This window comes from Salvelinus sp. IW2-2015, linkage group LG16 (genome assembly GCF_002910315.2).
Source record: "Salvelinus sp. IW2-2015 linkage group LG16, ASM291031v2, whole genome shotgun sequence".
Lineage (NCBI taxonomy): Eukaryota > Metazoa > Chordata > Actinopteri > Salmoniformes > Salmonidae > Salvelinus > Salvelinus sp. IW2-2015.
Window position 1 is genome coordinate 33248324 of NC_036856.1, and position 22972 is coordinate 33271295.

Here is a 22972-nt window from a genome sequence, read left to right on the forward strand (position 1 = left end):
CACCCACCCACCACTCACTCACAACACAATCACCCTCCACGCACCCGCCCACTCACCACGCACACTTTAGCACTTACTCATTCACACATTTTACGTCTGTGTAGACCAATGCACTTCCTTTGGATGTTCGCCTGAAGAAAACGTGTAGAAAGTAAATAGAGTAATTTGTACTGTACTAGCGCGCAATCATGTGCGTGGCCTGAGAATTTGAAATATTTCAAATAGTATTTTAACCCAGGTCTGCTGCTGAACATGCTCATACAGTACATGTACATAGTATCACCAGCCAACCTTATTAACACTACGGATAGAGACGATGGGCCAGGACCCCACAAGATGGTGTTGATTCACTGTACTACATATTCTCACGTTCAGAACTGAACCTAGTGATTGAATCGCAGATGAGATTAATGATATATCTCAACAGCTAGGCTATCTCTGTCTGTGGAATATTAAAGACATGTCACCATATTCCCAAAATAGTGCCCTATGGGCCCTGGTCAAAAGTAGTGCACTATAAACGGAATAGGGTGCCATTTGGGATGCAATCATTATGTCATGGTGTTAGAAAAACAGCATGCACAGCACCAAGACAATTAGTGCTACACTCCCCTATGTATTTATTTGGACAGTGAAGGTAAAACATTTAATTTGGCTCTATACTCCAGCATTTTGGATATGATGTCAAAAACATGACAAAACAGAATGTCACCTTTTATTTGAGGGTATTTTCATGCATATCTGTTTTACTGTTTAGAAATTTAAGCACTTTATGTATCTAGACCCCCAATTTGAAGGCAGTGGTGTAAAGAACTTAAGTAAAAATACTTGAAAATACTACTTAAGTAGTTTTTTGGGGTATATGTACTTTACAATTTATATTTTTGACAACTTTTACATTTACTTCACTACATTCCTAAAGAAAATGATGTACTTTTTACTGCATACATTTCCCTGACACCAAAAAGTACTCGTTACATTTTGAATGCTTAGCAGGACAGGAAAGTTGTCTAATTCACACACTTATCAAGATAACATACCTGATCATCCCTACTGTCTCTGATCTGGCAGACTCACTAAACACATGCTTCATTTGTAAATTATGTCTGAGTGTTGGAGCGTGCCCCTAGCTACCCGTAAATAAAAAAAACAAGAAAATGTTGCCGTCTGGTTAMCTTAATATAAGGAATTTGAAATTATTTATACTTTTACTTTTGCAATAACATTTACTTTTGATACTTAAATATATTTAAAACCAAATACTTTTAGACTTTTACTCAAGTAGGATTTTACTGAGTGACTTTCACTTTTACTTGAGTCATTTTCTATTAAGGTATCTTTACTTTTACTCATGTATGACAATTGGGTACTTTTTCCACCACTGTTTGAAGGTGTCAAATTCATTTATAGTGCATTACCAATAACAGAGGAAGTTAGCATTTTGGGGGGGAGGGTATGATATTTATGCCTCCGTAACTTTCTCACTCAAAAAGGTAAGACGGATACGTATGAAAATACCCTCAAATAAAAGGAGACATTCTGTACTGTCACCTCACAGTATAAAACATTTGATCTCAAATCCAAAATGCTGGAGTATTAAACATTTTAGCTTCACTGTCCAAATAAATACGTAGGGGAGTGTATATCTGAGAGACTAAGTGGCTTTTGGGGTGAACCTTGAGAGAGGAAAAAAGTAGATGACTAGCCTGATGGGTCAGGGTTACAGTACATGGTGTCAGTGGGGAGCAGCTGAGCAGCAGTTGGAGGTACACGCTTAAAATAAGTGTTATATTACTTAAGACTCTGACTCATTATATTACCACACCACCACACAGCTCAGAAATAGAAATCGGTCTGTTTGGGTCTCCTGCGTTTATTGAGGAGTTTTAATGAGATTTGTCACATCAAATCAAATTGTATTTGTCACATGCCGCGAATACAACAGGTAGACCTTACAGTGAAATGCTTACTTACAATCCCTGAACCAGACAATGCAGTTTTAAGAAAAATAAGTGTTGAGAAAGTATTTGCTCAAATTAACTGAAGTAAAAAGTAATTAAAGAGCAACAATAAAATAACAGTAGCAAGGCTATATACAGGGGTACCGGTACAGAGTCAATGTGCGGGGGCACAGGTTAGTCGAGGTAAAACAGTGTAAAAATGGGGGGTGGGGGGGTCAATGCAAAAAGCCTGGGTAGTCATTTGATTAGCTGTTCAGGAGTCTTATAGCGTTCAGGAGTCTTCAGGAGTCTTGGACCTAGACTTGGCGCTCCGGTAACGCTTGCCGTGCCGTAGCACAGAGAACAGTCTATGACTAGGTTGGCCTTCTATGACTAGGGCCTTCCTCTGACACCGCCTGGAATAGAGGTCCTAGATGAAAGGAAGCTTGGCCCCAGTGATGTACTGGGCCGTACGCATTACCCTCTGTAGTGCCTTGCCATCGGAGACCGAGCAGTTGTCATATCAGGCGGGGATGCAACCAGCCAGGATGCGCTAGATGGTGCAGCTGTAGACCGTTTTGAGGATCTGAGGACCCATGTCAAATCTTTTCAATCTCCTGAGGGGGGAATAGGTTTTGTCGTGCCCTCTTCACGACTGTCTTGGTGTGCTTGGACCATGATAGTTTGTTGATGATGTGGACATCAAGGTCCTTGAAGCTCCCAACCTCCTCCACTGCAGCCCCTTCAATGAGAATGGGGGCGTGCTCGGCCCTCCTTTTTCTGTAGTCCACAATCCTCTCCTTTGTCTTGATCACTTTGAGAGAGAGGTTGTTATCCTGGCACCACACTGTTAGGTCTCTGACCTCTACCCTATCGTTGTCGGAAATCAGGCCTACAATTGTTGTGTCGTCAGCAAACTTAATGATGGTGTTGGAGTGGTGCTTGGCCATGCAGTCATGGTTGAACAGGGAGTACAGGAGGGGACTGAGCACGCACCCTTGAGGGGCCCCCGCATTGAGGATCAGTGTGGCAGATCTGTTGTTACCTAGTCTTACCACCTGGTGGCGGCCCGTCAGGAAGTCCAGGATCCAGTTGCAGAGGGTGGTGTTTAATCCCAGTGTCCTTAGCTTAGTGATGCGCTGTGAAGGCACAATGGTGTTGAACGCTGAGCTGTAGTCAATGAACAGCATTCTCACGTAGGTGTTCCTTTTGTCAAGGTGGAAAAGGGCAGTGTGGAGTGCAATAGAGATTGCATCATCTGTGGATCTGTTGGGGTAGTATACAAATTGGAGTGGGTCTAGGGTTTCCGGGTTGATGGTGTTGATGTGACCCATGACCAGCCTTTCAAAGCACTTCATAGCTACAGACGTGACTGCTACGGGTCGGTAGCCATTTAGGCAGGTTACCTTGGTGTTCTTGGGCACAGGGACTATGGTGGTCTGCTTGAAACATGTTGGTATTACAGACTCGGTCAGGGAGAGGTTGAAAATGTCAGTGAAGTAATTTGCCAGTTTGTCAGCGCATGCTCAGAGTACACGTCCTGGTAATCCGTCTGGCCCTGCGGCCTTATGAATGTTGACCGCTCTCCATCGTCAATGGAGAGCGTGATCACACAGTTGTCRGGAACAGCTGGGGCTCTCATGCATGCTTCAGTGTTGCTTGCCTCGAAGCGAGCATAGAAGTAATTTAGCTCATCTGGTAGGCTCGTGTCACTGGGCAGCTCACAGCTGTGATTCCCTTTGTAGTCCACAATAGTTTGCAAGCGCTGCCACATCCAACCAGCGTCGTAACCGGTGTAGTACGATTCGATCTTAGTCCTGTATTGATGCTTTGCCTGTTTGATGGTTTGTCGGAGGGCATAGCGGGATTTCTTATAACCGTCCGGGTTAGAGTCCCGCTTTTTGAAAGCGGCAGCTATACCGTTTAGCTCAGTGCAGAAGTTGCCTGTAATTCATGGCWTCTGGTTGGGGTATGTACGTATGGTCACTGTAYGGACGACGTCATCAATGCACTTTTTGTTGAAGCCAGTGACTGATGTGGTGTACTCCTCAATGCAATCGGGAAGAATCCCGGAACATATTCCAGTCGGTGCTAGCAAAACAGTCCTGTAGCTTAGCATCTATGTCATCTGACCACTTCCGTATTGAGCGAGTCACTGGTACTTCCTGCTTTAGTGTTTGCTTGTAAACAGGAATCAGGAGGATAGAGTTATGGTCAGATTTGCCCATTTAAAAAAAAWATTTTTATTTATTTCACCTTTATTTCACCAGGTAGGCTAGTTGAGAACAAGTTCTCATTTACAACTGCGACCTGGCCAAGATAAACCAAAGCAATGCGACACAAACAACAACGCAGAGTTACACATGGAATAAACAAATATACAGTCAATAACACAATAGAAAAAGTCTATATACAGTGTGTGCAAATGAGGTAAGATAAGGGAGGTAAGGCAATAAATAGGCCATAGTGGCAAAATAATTACAATTTAGCAACTAAACACTGGAGTGATAGATGTGCAGAAGATGAATGTGCAAGTAGAGATACTGGGGAGCAAAGGAGAAAAAAAATGAGGTAGTTGATTGGGCTATTTACAGATGGGCTATGTACAGGTGCAGTGATCTGTCAGCTGCTCTGACAGCTGGTGCTTAAAGTTAGTGAGGGAGATATGAGTCTCCAGCTTCAGTGATTTTTGCAGTTCGTTCCAGTCAGTGGCAGCAGAGAACTGGAATGAAAGGCAGCCAAAGGAGGAATTGGCTTTGGGGGTGACCAGTGAAATATGCCTGCTGGAACGCGTGCTGCGGGTGGGTGCTGCAATGGTGACCAGTGAGCTGAGATAAGGCGGGGCTTTATCTAGCAAAGAATTATGGATGACCTGMAGCCAGTGMGTTTGGCGACGAATATGAAGCAAGGGCCAGCCAACGAGAGCATACAGGTCACAGTGGTGGGTAGTATATGGGGCTTTGGTAACAAAATGGATGGCACTGTGATAGACTGCATCCAATTTGCTGAGTAGAGTGTTGGAGGCTATTTTGTAAATGATATCGCCGAAGTCAAGGATCAGTAGGATAGTCAGTTTTACAAGGGTATGTTTGGCAGCATGAGTGAAGGAGGCTTTGTTGCAAAATAGGAAGCCGATTCTATATTTAATTTTGGATTGGAGATGCTTAATGTGAGTCTTGAAGGAGAGTTTACAGTCTAACCAGACACCTAGGTATTTGTAGTTGTCCACATATTCTAAGTCAGAACCGTCCAGAGTAGTGATGCTGGACGGGCGGGCAAGTGCTGGTAGCGAACGGTTGAAGAGCAGGCATTTAGTTTAACTTGCATTTAAGAGCAGTTGGAGGCCACGGAAAGAGAGTTGTATGGTATTGCAGCTCGTCTGGAGGTTAGTTAACACAGTGTCCAAAGAAGGGCCAGAAGTATACAGAATGGTGTCGTCTGCGTAGAGGTGGATCAGAGAATCACCAGCAGCAAGAGCGACGTCATTGCTGTATACTGAGAAAAGAGTCAGCCCGAGAATTCAACCCTGTGGCACCCCCATAGAGACTGCCAGAGGTCCGGACAACAGGCCCTCCGATTTGACACACTGAACTCTGTCTGAGAAGTAGTTGGTGAACCAGGCGAGGCAGTGATTTGAGAAACCAAGGCTGTTGAGTCTGCCGATAAGAATGTGGRGATTGACAGAGTCGAAAGCCTTGACCAGGTCTATGAATACAGCTGCACAGTATTGTCTCTTATCGATGGAGGTTATGATATCGTTTAGAACCTTGAGCGCGGCTGAGGTGCACCCATGACCAGCTCGGAAACCAGATTGCATAGGGGAGAAGGTGTAGTGGGATTTGAAATGGTCGGTGATCTGTTTGTTAACTCGGCTTTCGAAGACCTTGGAAAGGCAGGGTAGGATAGATATAGGTCTGTAGCAGTTTGTGTCTAGAGTGTCTCCCCCTTTGAAGAGAGGGATGACCGCGGCAGCTTTCCAATCATTGGGGATCTCAGACGATACGAAAGAGAGGTTGAACAGGTTAGTAATACGGGTTGCAACAATGACAGCTGATAATTTTAGAAAAGAGGGTCCAGATTGTCTAGGCCTGCTGATTTGTAGGGGTCCAGATTTTACAGCTCTTTCAGAACATCAGCTATCTGGATTTGGGTGAAGGAGATATGGGGGAGGCTTGGGCAAGTTGCTGTGTGGGGTGCAGGGCTGTTGACCAGGGTAGGGGTGGCCAGGTGGAAAGCATGGCCAGCCGTAGAAAAATGCTTATTGAAATTCTCAATTATCGTTGATTTATCGGTGGTGACAGTGTTTCCMAGCCTCAGTGCAGTGGGCAGCTGGGAGGAGGTGCTCTTATTCTCCATGGACTTTACAGTGTCCCACAACTTTTTCTGCTGCAGGATGCAAATTTCTGTTTGAAAAAGCTAGCCTTTGCTTTCCTAAATGCCTGTGTATATTGGTTCCTAACTTCCCTGAAAGTTGCATATCGTGGGGGCTATTCGATGCTAATGCAGTATGCCACAGGATGTTTTTGTGCTGGTCAAGAGCAGTCAGGTCTGGAGTGGTCCTAKATTTTTTGAATGGGGCATGCTTATTTAAGATGGTGAGGAAAGGACTTTTAAAGAATAACCAGGCATCTGCTACTGACGGAATGAGGTCAATATCCTTCCAGGATACCCGGGCCAGGTCGATTAGAAAGGCCTGCTCGCTGAAGTGTTTTAGGGAGCGTTTGACAGTGATGAGGTGTGGTCGTTTGACCGCAGACCCATTAAGGACGCAAGCAATGAGGCAGTTATCGCTGAGATCCTGGTTGAAGACAGCAGAGGTGTATTTGGAGGGCAGGTTGGTTAGGATAATATCTATAAGGGTGCCTGTGTTTATGGATTTGGAGTTGTACCTGGTGGGTTCATTGATAATTTGTGTGAGATTGAGAGCATCAAGCTTAGATTGTAGGATGGCCGGGGTGTTAAGCATGTCCCAGTTTAGGTCACCTAACAGCACGAGCTCTGTAGATAGATAGGGGGCAATCAATTCACATATGGTGTCCAGGGCACAGCTGGGGGCAGAAGGTGGTCAATAGCAAGCGGCAACGGTGAGAGACTTGTTTCTGGAAAGGTGGATTTTTAAAAGTAGAAGCTCWAATTGTTTGGGCACAGACCTGGATAGTAAGACAGAACTCGGCAGGCTGTCTCTGCAGTAAATTGAAACTCCGCACCCTTTGGCAGTTCTATCTTGTCGGAAAATGTTATAGTTAGGGATGGACATTTCAGGGTTTTTGGTGGCCTTCCTAAGCCAGGATTCAGACACGGCTAGGAGGGCGAGGGGGAGCTTTGTGGAGGGCGAGGGAGAGCTTTGTACCCATCTCTGTGTGTGGAGTAGAGGTGGTCTAGAGGGTTTTTTCCTCTGGTTGCACATGTAACATGCTGGTAGAAATMAGGTAAAACACATTTAAGTTTCCCTGCATTAAAGTCGCCGGCCACTAGGAGCACCGCCTCTGGATGAGTATTTTCTCATTTGCTTTAGTCCTTATACAGCTTGTTGAGTGTGGTCTTAGTGCCAGCATCGGTTTGTGGTGGTAAATAGACAGCTATGAAAAATATACATGAAAACTCTCTTGGTAAATAGTGTGGTCTACAGCTTATCATGGGATACTCTACCTCAGGCAAGCAAAACCTTGAGACTTCCTTAATATTAGATTTTATGCACCAGCTGTTATATACAAATACACACAGACCGCCACCCCTTGTCTTACCGAGGCAGCTGTTCTATCTTGCCGATGCACGGAAAACCCAGACAGCTGTATGTTATCCATGTCGTCGTTCAGCCACTACTCGGTGAAACATAAGATATTACAGTTTTTAATGTCCCGTTGGTAGGATAGTCTCATCCAGTTTATTATCCAATGATTGCACGTTGGCTAATAGGACTGATGGTAGAGGCGGATTACCCACTCGCCGTCGGATCCTTACAAGGCACCCCGACCTACATCCCCAATATCTCAGTCTCTTCTTCATGCGAATGACAGGGATTTGGGGCTTGTCCAGTGTCTGAAGTAAATCCTTCGCGTCCGACACATAAGACAGGGATGTTGTTGTCACGTTCTGACCATAGTTCTTTTGTATTTTCTTTGTTTTAGTGTGGTCAGGGCGTGAGTTGGGTGGGTTATCTATGTTTTGTGTTTCTATGTTGGGTTTGTCGTTTGGCCTGATATGGTTCTCAATCAGAGGCAGGTGTTTGTCATTGTCTCTGATTGGGAACCATATTTAGGTAGCCTGTTTTGTCTTTTTGGTTTGTGGGTGTTTGTCTTCCGTGTCAGTGTTTGTCGCCACACGGTACTGTTTTGTTTGTTCATCGTTTATTGTTTTGTTCCAGTGTTCAGTTTTGGTTTATTAAACAACATCATGAACACTTACCACGCTGCGCTTTGGTCCGATCCTTCTACCACCCCAGACGATCGTTACAGTTGTTGACCTGCAGATGTAGGATCTTAATTTGAGCCATTTTGCTACAGTAGTAATATAATCCTGAGGTAACAGGATATGTGAATTATTATGTCGATGATACTTTCATAAGAGAAAATCACATTTCAAAGTGGAATTTATACACTTCAGAAGCCTTTTTAAACGTCAAATACACTACAAGTTTGAAATGTCCTGCACATAGCCGCCTGAAATAGTTTGGGGGGTGGGGGTGCTGTTATTTCTTTCTTCAAAGTGGGAATAGTATTTCCCTGCGCTGCAGACTGCTATATGGGTCCGCTAATACAATACTATTAAAGGCCCAGTGCACGCACACCTTTTGTGAAACTTTATTTTTTTAAATATCTCTATATATTGTAAATACATATTTATTTATTTTATTCCGATTTTTCAGGGGGTGCTGCAGCACTCTCAGCACCCCTACTTCTCGTGGCTATGGTCGTGCATTGCAGAAAAGTTGTGTTGCAACAGGTGATAAAATGAAGATCCTACATCTGTAATGTTCACATATACTGTAGCGGCCACATAGTGTCCAGTACTGTCCACTTAATGTTAATCCCAACAGCTGTCTGTCCCACACTGAATAGAGCAGCTACATTACATGTCATGGTAAACATCTCTTTGAAGTATGGGAATGATTCACTTTCATAACATGTCCCTGTTAGTGGCACCTCACATTTGTCACTTTCAGAATCCTGGCGTGGAAGATGTAGGCTTTTCAAATGGACCTCCTTTAGCCCCTGTGTTTGCTATTGTTTGCCTTTGTATGTGTGCTTTATGTGAGCGCCATCATGTCTGAACATTCCATCTGACTGATTGGAAGCTGCAGAAAGAGTGTACACATTCATGTGTGTTTTAGTGTTTGAGCTGAGAGGGCTGAGAGGTCCCAGATACACTGTCTGACTGTTTGGACAGGCAGTCACTCATACACACACACACACACACACACACACACAGACATGCACGCACACACACACATGCACACAGACTCTCTATCTCTCTCTCACACACACACACACAGACACACACACACACACACATAGACATGCATGCACACACACAGACATGCACGCACACTCTCTATCTCTCTCTTTCTCTCTTTCTCTCACACACACACAGACACTCTCTATCTCTCTCTCTCTCTCTCTTTCTCTCTCTCTCTCTCACGCACACTCTCTCACTCTCTCTCTCTCTCTCTCACACTCACACACACACACACACTCTCACACACTCTCACACACTCTCTCACTCACACACACACACACACACACACACACACACACACACACACGAGTGGAGCTGAAAGATACAGTATGAATCATGGACATTCTATTCACACTAAAGCAACTGGAGCCTCTGTCCCATTTTTGTGTCCTTCTGGGCTTTTGACAGGAAAATGAACAAATATTTGAATGGTATTTCATTGTGATATTTGTATTCTCTCTCTGTCTCTGTTTGTGAAGTTTCCAGAAAGTTGATCTGTTGCCCTGCTCAGTGAGAAGTTAGAATTACTTACCCAACGGGAACAGACGTCATTTCAACGTCTAGTTTTAATTTACATGTGGTTGAGTTATCAACTAACGTGAATTCAACATGAAATCAACAAAAAATGTTACCATGTCATGTTAAAATACTAAATTCCCTTATGTTAATTATTTTTTGCAAATCCAATGAGTTTTCCACGTTGATTCAACGTCATCGCATTTAATTTTTTTCTTTAAATTACGTGGATTTAACCAGGTTTTGGCCGGTGGGTAGTTAACAGAAAGTTAAGATAGTTTGTAGGCAAGAGACTATTTTATGTCAACATAATAAAATAATGGTATGTTTTAATGATATCAGTTCGACCACTTCAACTATTTCAATGAAAACGTCATTGTTAAGACAGACACAACAACAAAAGCTGAGGAAAGCTAAATGTTCTTTACAATAATTCAAAGGGTCAACAATTTTTAACTGAACATCCTGACTTTCAATGACATAACAAAATATTATCTGAAAACTTTCTTCAGAGTTTCCTTTCACAATGCAGTACATTTTATTTTGAAAGAAACATTTATATAACCACAAGGTTATACCGTAGGCTTTTTGTTCATCCAACACAACAGAGCAGGAGCTGTACAGAAGATGAAGGCCTATTGCTCCTACTCAGAAGAAACTACAGTACATGTGTTGGATGTTGACCCTTCCCCATTTGGTTTTTTAAGTAATGGCTGTGCTGTAGATAATCACAAATAAAACAGTTCCTGGAGTTCATGTAATGTAATTGTATGACAATTCTTATGGCTGTTTTTCACACAGCAAAGTCTGGCTTCTGTGAAAAGTGCATGAGGTTTTAAAGAGTCACATGTATGGACAAAATAAATCTTTACAAAAATAACTGTGCAATATCATGTAGTTTTGCGATTGACATTGAACAGATAAAACAAAATGACTTATTAGAGTTTGTTATATATTTTTATATGTATACAGTACCAGTCAAAAGTTTGGACACGCCTACTCATTCGAGGGTTTTTCTTTATTTTCACTATTTTCTACATTGTAGAATAATAATGAAGACATCCAAACTGTGAAATAACACATATGGAATGATGTAGTAACCAAGAAAGTGTTAAACAAATTTAAATATATTTTATATTTGAGATTCTTCAAAGTAGCCACCCTTTGCCTTGATTACAGCTTTGCACACTCTTGGCATTCTCTCAACCAGCTTTCAATTAACAGGTGTGCCTTGTTAGAAGTTAATTTGTGGATTTTTCTGAGCCAACCATTTGTGTTGTGACAAGGTAGGGGTGGTATACGGAAGATAGTCCTATTTGGTAAAAGACCAAGTCCATATTATGGCAAGAACAGCTCAAATAAGCAAAGAGAAATGACAGTCCATCATTACTTTAAGACATAAAGGTCAGTCAATGCGGAAAAATGTCAAGAGCTTTGAACGTTTCTTCAAGTGCAGTCGCAAAAACTATCAAGCGCTATGATGAAACTGGCTCTCATGAGGACCGCCACAGGAAAGGAAGACCCAGAGTTACCTCTGCTGCAGAGGATAAGTTCATTAGAGTTACCAGCCTCAGAAATTGCAGCCCAAATAAATGCTTCACAGAGTTCAAGTAACAGACACATCTCAACATCAACTGTTCAGAGACTGTGTGAATCAGGCCTTCATGTTCGAAATGCTGCAAAGAAACCACTACTAAAGGACAACAATAATAAGAAGAGACTTGCTTGGGCCAAGAAGCACGAGCAATGGACATTAGACCGGTGGAAATCTGTCCTTTGGTCTGATGAGTCCAAATTTGAGATTTTCAGTTCCAACAGCCGTGTCTTTGTGAGACGCAGAGTAGGTGAACGGATGATCTTCGCATGTGTGGTTCCCACCGTGAAGCGTGAAGGAGGAAGTGTGATGAATTGGGGTGTGTTTGGCTGGTGACACTGTCTGTGATTTATTTCGAATTCAAGAAACACTTAACCAGCATTGCTACAACAGCATTCTGAAGTGATACGCCATCCCAGTGTGTGTATTGTTGTGAATTGTTAGATACTACTGCACTGTTGGAGCTAGGAACATACGCATTTCGCTACACCCGCAATAACGTCTTCTAAGTATGTGTATGTGACCAGTAACATTTGATTTGATTTGATTTCTCTAAATAGTAAAAAATAATAAAAATAAAGAAACCCTTGAATGAGAAGGTGTGTCCAAACTTTTGACTGGTACTGTATATTTTTGTTCTCTTTCCCTTCCAGCAACATGTTTCCAGCCAACTTAGTTCAAGCCACATTTCAACAGGTGAGCCCCTTTAAATCATACGCTTTCCTGTAGGACTTCACGCTCCATGTGTTCCAGTTGGATTCAGTTCTCAGTGTTTTGATTATTTGACCTCTATTGAGTTCAAGTTTCTTTCTCTGTCTTCTAATTAAGGAAGTAAACCATGAATAATCTTTAATCGTCCCTGTTCTCTGCTCTACTTCATATGAACAGTACCGGACGAGAAGTGTTCCCATTATGAAAACGCCGAAGGCCACAGTGAGTCAGAGCCTATCAGAGTCCACCACACGGCGAGCACTCATATACGGTATCCAGGACGACAACGGAACAGAGCTCCAGAACTTCTCCTTGGACCTGACTCCTCCCCCAGACGTATACTTCAAAACATTACCGGGAACCAGTGACGGAATGAACGTCCTTGGAATCGTCATCTTCTCAGCCACTATGGGTAATAAACAAACACACATTATTTTACATTTAATTCATTGTTTTTCATCCATACTGGTCCGCCATGGGAATCAAACCCTCAACCCTGGCATTATAAGCGCCATGCTCTACCAACTGAGCCACTCTGTCTTCATCGCTATTACTTGTGACATTTCCTGAAATCTTTTGCTTACATTACGTTGTTGTTTTTGTATTTGACCAAGTACAGATGTCAAGCAAGGCCTAAATCACTGTCAGGAGAAATTAACACTTTTCTCAGTTGATGTCTAGTGATGTGTACTATGTGAGCAGCGTCCTGTCCTGCATCACTGACATGCTGTTTATTTCGACAGGTATAATGCTGGGCAGGATGGGGCCTAACGGCAGCGCCTTGGTCAACTTCTGCCAGAGCCTGAACGAGGCTGTCCTGAAGATCGTTGCTATCGTCATCTGGTAAAGATTTGACTACACTATACAGCAACTAGGACATGGAGTTTTTCCAGACCATATGAAGTGATCCTTATCAGGAAAAACTCCAGGTCCTAACCGTAACACATAGATGTGGAGACAGCACAGACATTTCTACCTGCATTCATCACAAACAGCCCATCACCCTAGGGTTACATCTGAAATGGCAACCTATTTCTCTACGTAGTGCGCTACTGCCAAAATGAGTGCAGTAAATATGGAATAGTGTCCACGGAATAGTGTCTAGGATCCTTGTTACAAATTCTGTATGGCTGTGTGTATGACCTCTGACCCTGCTCCTCCTTTCCTGACTAGGTACTTCCCATTCGGCATCGTGTTCCTGGTGGCCGGTAAGATCCTGGAGATGAGCGATCCGTCGGCCATGGGTAAGAAGCTGGGTTTCTACGCTGTCACGGTGGTCTTCGGTCTGATCCTCCACGGGCTCTTCATCCTCCCGGCCATGTACTTCTTCATCACCAAGAAGAGCCCCATCGTCTACATCAGGGGCATCCTGCAGGCCCTGCTCATCGCCCTGGCAACATCCTCTAGGTAAACAACAACTCTAACCCGAACATTAACACTAGCCTTGACCCTTAACCCATCGTGCGCATCAGTGGAATCCTGCAGGCCCTGCATACCGCCCTGGAAACCTCATCCAGGTAAATAACAACAACAAACCTACTCTGATCCTAGACCTAACCTTAGCTCTTACCCTAACCCGTTGTCTACATCTGAGGCATCCTGCAGGCGCTTCTCATCGCCCTGGCATCATCCTCCAGGTAAGGCACATTGCTGGGGCAACAGCCTCCTCATGAACATGTAATAGATGGGCATCTATAACCTCACTCCTCAGCCTGAAATGTCTCCAGCTTTTTGGTGGTGTGACTGGCTAAGACTGTTTCAGGAGGGTCATTGTGTGTGTTTGGGAGGCAGAGGTCCTGGGTTCTAGTCTTGGTGTGAGTAGGAGAAAGTGGTACTGCTAAGCAACACATTGACATCAGACTCAGGGCATGTGCAGTGTAAAAAAGCCAACTTAACTAATTGCTTAATCAGTGTTATTTTGTGAGTTGAGTAGACTTCAAAAATACAAGAATTTTAGCTTAATATATGTTAGTTTGTTTACTCAACAAACTCTGCTCGAAGTGAGTTGAATTTGAAGAAGCATGTTAAGTAAAATGACAAATCCACGTTTGCTCAAAACCACTGAAAACCATGCCCATCGTTACCATATTTCCAGGCATGCTCTATACCAGGTTGACTTTCATAATTGTTTGTTTAATACCTGTGTTTTTGCATGTACATTGATTGGTTGATTAATCTTACGCTACACAAACATAAATAATAAGCATTTTCCTAAATGAATACAATCTGTTAGTTATTGGACTTATTGCACCCATTACTGATATGGCAGTTCCAGTTTATTTGATTTAGGTAGTCTCAATAAGTGATCTTCCCTACCCGGCAATCATTCTCAATGCAGTTTGCGGGTGATTAAAAAGTTCAAATTGTTGGATATCCTCACTCAATAGGAATTACACATCACTTTGTGACTTGCAGGCTTGATGTGGCATGTAAACCAGGAGCTTCAGACCCCTTTGTTAGGGTGAAAGTAGGCCCTCAAAGAAAGGCCTTATGTATGTCACGCCCTGGCCATAGAGAGGCTTTTATTCTCTATTTTGGTTAGGCCAGGGTGTGACTAGGGTGGGCATTCTAGTTTCTTTATTTCTATGTTTTCTATTTCTTTGTGTTTGGCCGGGTGTGGTTCTCAATCAGAGGCAGCTGTCTATCGTTGTCTCTGATTGAGAACCATACTTAGGTAGCCCTTTTTTCCACCTGTCTTTGTGGGAAGTTGACTTTGTTTAGGGCACATAGACTTCAGCTTCACGGTTTGTTTTTGTAGTGTTTATTGTTTCCCTAAATAAAAGGGAAATGTACGCTCACCACGCTGCACCTTGGTCCAGTTCCTTCAACAGCCGTGACACTGTATGTAATATATTGTCATAAATAGTTTTTTTAAGATAACATATTCACTTTGAGACTTACTTGGTGAAGGCTAGAGGACTGAATACAACATGTATGTTACACTAACAAATGCAGTCATGGGTGGTAAGTAACTACAATTTACTTGAAAGGCACACTGGTAAATATGCAAATAAAGGTAGAATAAATTCTCAATTTGGATTGGTCACTGAGTGTATAAAACATTAAGGACACCTGCTCTTTCCATGACAGACTGACGAGGTGAAAGCTATGATCCCTTATTGATGTCACTTGTTAACTTCTTGGAACTATAGGGGGTGCTGTTTCGCATTAGCATTTTTGGTCTCCAAATTAAACTGCCTCGTGCTCAATTCTTGATCGTACAATATGCATAGTATTGATTATGGATAGAAAACAGTCTCTAGTTTCTATAGCCGTTGGAATTTTGTCTCTGAGTGGTACAGAACTACTTCTACAGCACTTTTCCTGACAGGGAGTCAGATTTCAGAAATTTTGACCCCTGATCTGGGGTCGGTTTTAAGGTGCCTGTAAATGCTATGGAGAAACCGACACTGCCTACGTCTTCCTCTGGGTGTCAGTACGTCATGACGCTTTGAAAGGAGTCGATTGCGCAATCAGAGCCACTATAAAACAACAAAACGTGGAAGTACCGTTCTTCCCTTCGTGCGTCTTACGCAATGATGACATTGGACTTGCCTCCTTCCAAATGGTTGTTTAGCCAGCAATATTTCTCCGGTCATGTTTTTACTCGTTATAGTTGTTAAAAACATCATAATGTAGTTAATTTGAACCGTTTTATAGCAATTTATATCCGTTTAGTGCGATTTTGAGGAATTTCTTTGTCGTGGCACTTTGAAGCTTTGGGCACGTTTCGGGGCTCGGTCGATGTTAGTGTACATTTCGAAGGACAGAGGACATCTATCGACCAAAAGAAGATTAGACCCAAGAAAGGATACATTGCCCAAGAATCTGATGGAAAATCACCTCATAGTAAGAAATATTTAATATGATAAAATCGTTGTTCTGTCGAAATATTTTAAACGCATATTTCCGCCATTTTGTTTGTTATAGCTTCTCGGCGAACGCTGTATAAGAAAGTAAGGATAATTTTAGAAATGTAAATCAGCGATTGCATTAAGAACTAATTTGTCTTTCGATTCCTGTCAACCCTGTATTTTTTAGTCAAGTATATGATTAGCTTTCGATTAAACTAGATCACTCTGAAAGATGACGTCCGACATTTGAGGCTTGATTTGCTACTATTTCATGTGATAACCACGGTTTTTTATGGCTAAATATGCACATTTTCGAACAAACTCTATATGTATGTTGTAAAATGATGTTACAGGAGTGTCATCGGAAGAATTCTGAGAAGGTTAGTGAAAAAATTAATATATTTTGGCGATGATTACTTATAGCTCTCTTTGGCTTGAATCGATGCTCTGGTAACGTTTGCACATGTGGTATGCTAACTTATCGATTTATTGTGTTTTCGCTGTAAAACGCTTAGAAAATCTGAAATATTGTCTGAAATCACAAGATCTGTTTGTTCCATTGCTATGCTTTGTCTATTTTTATGAAATGTTTTATGATGAGTAAATTGGTCATACACGTTGCTCTCTGTAGTAATTCTAGTCGAGTTGTGATGGTCGGTGCAATTGTAAACTGTGATTTCTACCTGAAATATGCACTTTTTTCTAACAAAACCTATCCTATACCATAAATATGTTATCAGACTGCATCTGATGAGGTTTTTTCTTGGTTAGTGGCTATTTATATCTTTATTTGGCCGAATTAGTGATAGCTACTGATGCAGGGAAAAAATGGTGTAGTTAAAAAAGTGGTGTATTTTGCTAACGTGGTTAGCTAATAGATTTAATATTTAATTGTGTCTTCCCTGTAAAACATTTTAAAAAACAGAAATGATGGGTTTATTCACAAGATCTGTATCTTTCATCTGGTGTCTTGGACTTGTGATTTAATTATATTAGATGCTACTATCTACTTGTGAAGCTATGCTAGCTATGCTAATCAGTGTGTGGGGGTGGGGGTGATCCCGGACCCGGGGTAGAGGCTCGGAAAGGTAAATCCACTTCAATTATGTGTAGAAGAAGGGAGGACACAGGTTCAAGAAGGATTGTTCAGCCTTGAGACAATTGAGACGTGGATTGTGTATGTGTGCCATTTAGAGGGTGAATGGGCAAGATAAAAGATTTAAGTGCCTTTTTATGGTTTTATTTAACTAGGTAAGTCAGTTAAGAACAAATTCTTATTTACAATGACGGTTGGATGATAGAGCCTGGATTAGTGACGCCTCTTGCACTGAGATGCAGTACCTTAGATCGCTGCGCCACTCGGGAGCCCCCTTTGAACAGGGTATGGTAGTAGGTGTCAGGTACACCGGTTGGTGTCGAGAACTGCAAAGCTGCTGGTTTTTCACGCTCAACAGTTCCAGTATGTATCACGAATGGTCACCACCCAAAGGACATCCAACCAACTTGACAAAACTGTGGGAAGCATTGGAGTCAACATGGCCAGCATCCCTGTGGAACACTTTCGACACCTTGCAGAGTCCATGCCCCGACTAATTGAGGCTATCTCTTAGGGCAAAAGAGGGGTGCAACTCAATATTAGGAAGGTGTCCTTAATGTTTTGACACTCAGTGTATGTTCACTCAACCTAACATTCAACTTGAGAATGTATGTTTGGTCAGCTATATAGTCCCAAATGTTGAGTAAACTCACAATCCTATTTCAGCTGGGTGCCTTACAATTGTAAGTGAATCACCGTCTTTTTTTTCCCCAGTGTAGCACTAGAGCATGGGGTGCATGCATGGTGTCAAATTACCCCGCGGGCCAAATTTGGCCCGCGGGGTAATTATATTTGGCCCGCGAGACAATACCAAATACTACTAGAGCTAGCGCCGCCGTATTATACAGCGCATTCACCGCTAATACTACGAATCCCATAATGCTCTGCTGTTGTTTCGCGCGCCAATCAGGACAGGACCCAGAAACGCCCTCTCCTCTGTGACAGTAGTCATAGCAACATAGACGCTACAACTGGCAGCGCGCTATCCCTTCCCAAAAATGGCGAAAAGAAAGGCAGAAAACAGGAGCTTTCTGGACAAGTGGGAGGCAGAATATCTGTTTACATATGTAAAAGACAAACCTGTTTGACTTGTTTGTGGGATCAACGTGGCTGTAAGTAAGGAGTACAACATTAGACGACACTATGAAACACCATGACAAATACAAGGACCTGGACATGACCTGGACATGATTTCTTCAGCTCAGAGCCTGAGCCCAGACATTGATGAACTAGCATCAAGAAGAGATGCCAGGTATCTGGCTTGGCACATCAGATTAGATCAGTGTGCAATAATAACGTTTTCTTTGTGCACTTTTTCGCTACAAGGCATGGGCTTGAATGGTTGATTGATTTATTATCATTTTATTTGTAAAATTATTAGCCAGTGGAAAAAGTTTTATTTTGGTATTTAAATCAGAAGGCTGCAAATAGAAAAGAGGCATACGATTTTTATTTAAATTTTATTTATTTAATAAATTAATGCCATTGATGTGTTTTTTCATTTGAAATTCGATTTTGCATGTCTCCACTATTAAATTATATATTGTATGGTAATAAGCGATGCTTGTTCCATATTCAATGTTAAAGCAAAACTTGTTTGGGTCCATATTAAAAGGTTCATTTGTTCAATGTTGGCCCGCGACTTTGTTCAGGTTTTACATTTTGGCCCACTGGGTATTTGAGTTTGACACCCCTGCACTAGAGCTTCCTTTTATGTCACAAAAGGGGTGGGTTTCTGTAGTGTGTTTGACGTAAGAAAGGCTTAAAAACATATGTAAGAAAGGCACCAAACCGGAACAATAGTCAAGTACAGTACCCATTGCCGTGTTAACATTTCATAGGTACATAATGATAACCTAGCAACAGCCTTCAAATATGCCCTTCTCTAAAAATAAAGGGCCTGCTAATCAAAGCATGGTAAAACATGACAATGAGGTAAAAGGCCTTGGAGCATTCATGAATAGGCTAGAGGCTATAATGTGTTAAACTCCAAGGTTAAGATCCTATTCATGTAATTAATTACACACATACCACACACACACACCATCCCAGATATTTCAGATGCCACACATTGTATGTTTCCAGAGTTGAAACGTGTGTCAGACTGGGAGGAAGGAGAGAGCAGGGAGAAGACAGGAGTGATGTGGGTGGGAAGAGGGAGGTGAGAGGAGGAAGGAGAGAGCAGGGAGAAGACAAGAGTGAGGAGGAGGGAGATGAGAGGAAGGAGAGAAGAGGGAGGTGAGAGGTGAGATGAGGGAGGTGAGAGGAGGGAGGTGAAAGGAGGGGGATGAGATGTGAAAGGAGAGAAGAGGGAGGAGAGAAGAGTGAGGTGAAAGGAGAGAAGAGGGAGGGGAGGTGAGAGAACGGAAGAGGGGGGTGAAAGGAGGTATTTGGTATTTTATTAGGATGAAACATGACGTAATACAGAACATTAATAGACAAGAACAGCTCAAGGACATTTAAAAACAGCACACATAGCCTCCATATCAATACATACACACAAAATATCTAGGTTAAATAGGGGAGAGGCATTGTGCTGTGAGGTGTTGCTTTATCTGTTTTTGAAACCAGGTTTGCTGTTCATTTGAGCAATATGAGATGGAAGGGAGTTTCATGTAATAATGGCTCTATATAGTACTGCATGCTTTTATTTTTTATTTATTTATTTATTTAACCTTTATTTAACCAGGTAGGCAAATTGAGAACACGTTCTCATTTACAATTGCGACCTGGCCAAGATAAGCAAAGCAGTTCGACACATACAACAACACATAGTTACACATGGAGTAAAACAAACATATAGTCAATAATACAGTGAAAAAAAATAAGTCTATATACAATGTGAGCAAGTGAGGTGAGATAAGGGAGGTGAAGGCAAACAAATATATGTATAAATAAATAAAATAAATAAATAAAAATATAAAAGGCCATGGAGTGAAGTGAATACAACACAGCAAGTAAAATAAAACTAAAAAAAACCTGGAATGTTGGTTTGCAGCGGAAGAAAGTGCAAAGTAGAGACAGAAAATAATGGGGTGCAAAGGAGCAAAATAAATTAATAAAATAAATACAGTAGGTAAAGAGGTAGTTGTTTGGGCTAAATTGTAGAGGGTTATGTACAGGTGCAGTAATCTATGAGCTGCTCTGACAGCTGGTGCTTAAAGCTAGTGAGGGAGATAGGTGTTTCCAATTTCAGAGATTTTTGTAGTTCGTTCCAGTCATTGGCAGCAGAGAACTGGAAGGAGAGGCGTCCAAAGGAAGAATTGGTTTTGGGGTGACTAGAGAGATATACCTGCTGGAGCGCGTGCTACAGATAGTGCTGCTATGTGGACCAGCGAGCAGAGATAAGGGGACTTTACCTAGCAGGGTCTTGTAGATGACCTGGAACCAGTGGGTTTGGCGACGAGTATGAAGCGAGGCCAGCCAACGAGAGTGTACAGGTCGCAGTGGTGGGTAGTATATGGGGCTTTGGTGACAAAACGGATGGCACTGTGATAGACTGCATCCAATTTATTGAGTAGGGTTTGGAGCTATTTTTAAATGACATCCCGAAATTCATGAATTTGTTCTGGACCTGGGGACTGTAAAAAGACCCCATGGTGGCATGTCTGGTATGGTAGGGGTGTGTGTCAGATCTGTGTGTAAGTTGACTAGGCAAACAATTTCAACACATTAATGTTTATTATAAAAATAAGTTATGCGGTCACTAAACTAGAGCCAGCAGGACTTGCTTTTTGGAGTGTGGTGTCGAAAAAGAAGAGTATCTCTTTATTAAGGATAGGTAGAAGGGGTGAGAGGTGAGTGTTGGAGGAAACGGGAGGTGTGTGTGTGAATATACTTGTGGGGACCAGAATTCCCCACAAGAATAGTAAACCAACAAACACTTGACCAATTGGGGACATTTTGTTGGTCCACACAAGGTCAAATGCTATTTCTAGGGGGATTAGGGATAGTGGGTTAGTTTTTTTTACCTTAACTAGGCAAGTCAGTTAAGAACAAATTCTTATTTTCAATGATGGCCTAAGAACAGTGGGTTAACTGCCTTGTTCAGGGGCAGAACAACAGATTTTTACCTTGTCAGCTCAGGGATTCAATCTTGCAACCGTTCAGTTACTAGTCCAACACTCTAACCACTAGGCTACCTGCCGAGGGTTAAGGTTAGGGTTAGGTTTAAGAAGCTTTCTGTTTATGCTGGTATCAAACCATGGGTTGCACGGGCCTATTTCAACTTTCTGCCCTGTTTCTATATTGTACATCCGACCGGTCTGGAGAGGGTGAGAGAACATGAAAGGCAGAGAGCAAATAAATACATTATTTTTAATTGAACTTCCTCCTCGTGTCGGTGGCCCCTCTGGCTCTCTTAATTAGGCCCTCACTAACTCCCACCGTCAATGCTCTTTACCATTCATAACAAGTGGAGCCAAGGTCTTAAGTTTTGCTATCCAACTGGATACAGCTGCTCTTCTATGGCTTATGGTCCAGGAGGCTTTCATCTCCAGACTGGTGATGCAGAGGGAGGTTGTAGGGTGGTTTTGAAAGTGTTTTACCAGGTGTGTTTGTAATATGTTATTTTTTTCAATTGTGTAGTGGTGCTGTTTGAGGAGTGTCAAGAATGTGTGACTGGTTTCTCCTATAGAAATGTTGTGGCATAATGTGCATGTTATGGCATAGACAATGTTGGTGCTCTGAATGGTCATGAGTTGTGGGACAGGACTGGAGGATTGTGCATGTGGATTTTGAATGAGTGGGAGTTGTCTATAGTACTGTTGTTCAATAGGTAGTGTAGGAGTGGGTTTGTTGGAACATGTTGCATAGACTAAGAGATCCCTTAGGTTGGGGTTGATATAGGCCTGAATTCCGGGAGTGGGGGAAATGTATCTTGTGTTTGGGTGAATGGGGCTTTAAGTCTGGAATGAAGGATTCTGTTTGTCTGAGAAGCTGCTGATGAGGGGTATAATCTGAGGTTCTGTATCTGTTGGAGGGATAGGAACAGAGGGTCTGGGAAAGGTATGAGGGTGGAGTGCAGGGATAGGATGGGGGGACAGGGATACGGACCCAGAATCGGGAAAGGGTTAAGAATACAGTTGAAGTCGGAAGTTAACATACACCTTAGCCAAATACATTTAAACTCAGTTTTCACAATTCCTGACATTTAATCCTAGTAAAAATCCCTGTCTTAGGTCAGTTAGGATCACCACTTTATTTTAAGAATGTGAAATGACAGAATAATAGGGGTCAAAAGTTTTGGGTAGCCTTCCACGAGCTTCCCACAATAAATTGGGTGAATTTCGTCCCATTCCTCCTGGCAGAGCTGCTGTAACTGAGTCAGGTGTGTAGGCTTCCTTGCTCGCACCCGCTTTTTCAGTTCTGCCCACAAATTTTCTACAGGATTGAAGTCAGGGCTTTGTGATGGCCTCTCCAATACCTTGACTTTGTCCATAAGCCATTTTGCCACAACTTTGGAAATATGCTTGGGGTCATTGTCCATTTGGAAGACCCATTTGCGACCAAGCTTTAACTTCCTGACTGATGTCTTGAGATGTTGCTTCAAAATATCCACATCATTGTCATTCCTCATGATGCCATCTGTTTTGTGAAGTGCACTAGTCCCTCCTGCAGCAAAGCACCCCCACAACTTAATGCTGCCACCCCCGTGCTTCACAGTTGGGATGGTGTTCTTCGGCTTGCAAGCCTCCCCCTTTTTCCTCCTAACATAATGATGGTCATTATGGCCAAACAGTTCTATTTTGATTCATCAGACCAGAGGACATTTCTCCAAAAAGTACGATCTTTGTCCTCATGTGCA

General features: G+C 42.4%; 1 protein-coding gene across 1 annotated transcript in view; it reads left to right on the top strand.

Annotated features, from left to right (window-relative positions):
• LOC111975472 (excitatory amino acid transporter 5-like) overlaps positions 1 to 22972 on the top strand; it is a 110049-nt gene that overhangs the window by 73992 nt on the left and 13085 nt on the right. Inside the window, 4 exon segments of the mRNA XM_024147557.2 lie at positions 12159 to 12201; positions 12394 to 12628; positions 12960 to 13059; positions 13390 to 13623. Coding sequence (XP_024003325.1) covers positions 12159 to 12201; positions 12394 to 12628; positions 12960 to 13059; positions 13390 to 13623 — 612 coding nt within the window.